Source organism: Arachis ipaensis, chromosome B8 (genome assembly GCF_059453495.1).
Source record: "Arachis ipaensis isolate K30076 ecotype BB chromosome B8, ASM5945349v1, whole genome shotgun sequence".
Classification (NCBI taxonomy): Eukaryota; Viridiplantae; Streptophyta; class Magnoliopsida; order Fabales; family Fabaceae; genus Arachis; species Arachis ipaensis.
The window spans coordinates 94,701,169-94,702,480 of record NC_142443.1 but is presented as its reverse complement, the minus strand read 5'-3'; the positions used below and the strand labels follow the sequence as shown (position 1 = coordinate 94,702,480).

At 39.6% G+C, this 1,312-nt stretch overlaps 1 protein-coding gene across 1 annotated transcript; it reads right to left on the bottom strand.

Moving 5' to 3' along the window:
• Positions 1-283: 283 nt before the first annotated feature.
• LOC107611038 (uncharacterized) lies at positions 284-757 on the bottom strand. Its single transcript, XM_016313005.1, has one exon. The coding sequence runs from the start codon at positions 755-757 to the stop codon at positions 284-286; it is 474 nt and encodes a 157-aa protein (XP_016168491.1).
• Between the last annotated feature and the right edge of the window lie 555 nt (positions 758-1,312).

Sequence of the window (1,312 nt, the reverse complement as noted above, 5' to 3'; positions counted from 1 at the left end):
TAGTGGAAATTTTTTTGTTTCTCCACCCTCTTGGCACTTTCTTTTTGGGATTCTTTTATTTTCCAGGAGGTGGTTCATGTTTTGGGGTCTCAATATTTGGAAGGTTCTTGCTAAGAATCTCATATGGAGGCTTTGGTTGTAGTTCCTTCTCGATTCCTTGAGCTTGTTACAACACTTCTACCTCTTCTCTTCCTTTCCAGCATGAACTTAAGTGCATTGGGAGTGACTCATCAGGTGCCTCTTTCAAGTTTAGATCTCTTAAATCAATCTTCATACACTCTTCTTATTGATTGGGATCTTGCAAACTCTTGAAGACATGAAACACTATATGCTCTTCGTGTACTCTTAGCATCAATTCTCCTTTTTCAACATCTATCAATGCTATGCCCATAGCTAAGAAGGGTCTCCCTAGAATGATGGGAGTGTTATGATCTTCCTCCATGTCTAGAATGACGAAGTCAACTGGGAGGAAAAATTTCCCCACATTTACCAATACATTCTCCACAACTCCAAGTGCTTGCTTAATGGATTTATCAGCCATTTGGAGGGCCATTTGTGTGTGTTTCAATTCATGGATTTGGAGCTTCTTCATCAAGGATAGAGGCATCAGATTTATACTTGCACCAATGTCACAAAATGCTCTCTCAATTATCAGGTTGCCTATGGTCCAGGGGATGTGAAAGCTCCCTGGGTCCTTCCTCTTCCTTGGAAATTCTCTCTGGATGATGGCACTACACTCCCTCATCATCACAACCATTTGTCGTTCTTTCAAGGATCTTTTCTTTGTGAACAATTCCTTCATGAACTTAACATATAGTGGCATCTATTCAAGTACTTCTATGAAAGGGATGTTGATGTGCAGTGTCTTAAATGTCTCTAGAAATTTTAAGTACTGCTTCTCTTTGTTTTTTTCCTTGAACCTTTGAAGATATGGTAACATTGGTTGGTATGCTTTCACTGCCTCCTTCTTAGTTGAATTATCACTCTGTGTAGAAGTTTCTTTCCTTCAATTCTTCTTTTGAGCCTTCTTTGTTATGCTCTTCTTGAGTGATGGCTTCTTTCTCCACCTTCTTTCCACTTCTCAAAGTGATTGCTTTACACTCCTCCTATTTTATGGCTTTTTCTGTGTCTCTTGGGTTGTTTTCAGTGTCACTAGGGAAGGCATTTGCTCGCTTCTCACATATCTCTGAAATTTGTTTAGCCATTTGCCCCATTTGTCTTTCAAGGTTTCTGATTGAGGCCTCTTGGTTTTTGCTTATCATGGCTTGATCTTGTCTGGCCATCTCCTGATTTTTGATAAGTTTCTCCATCA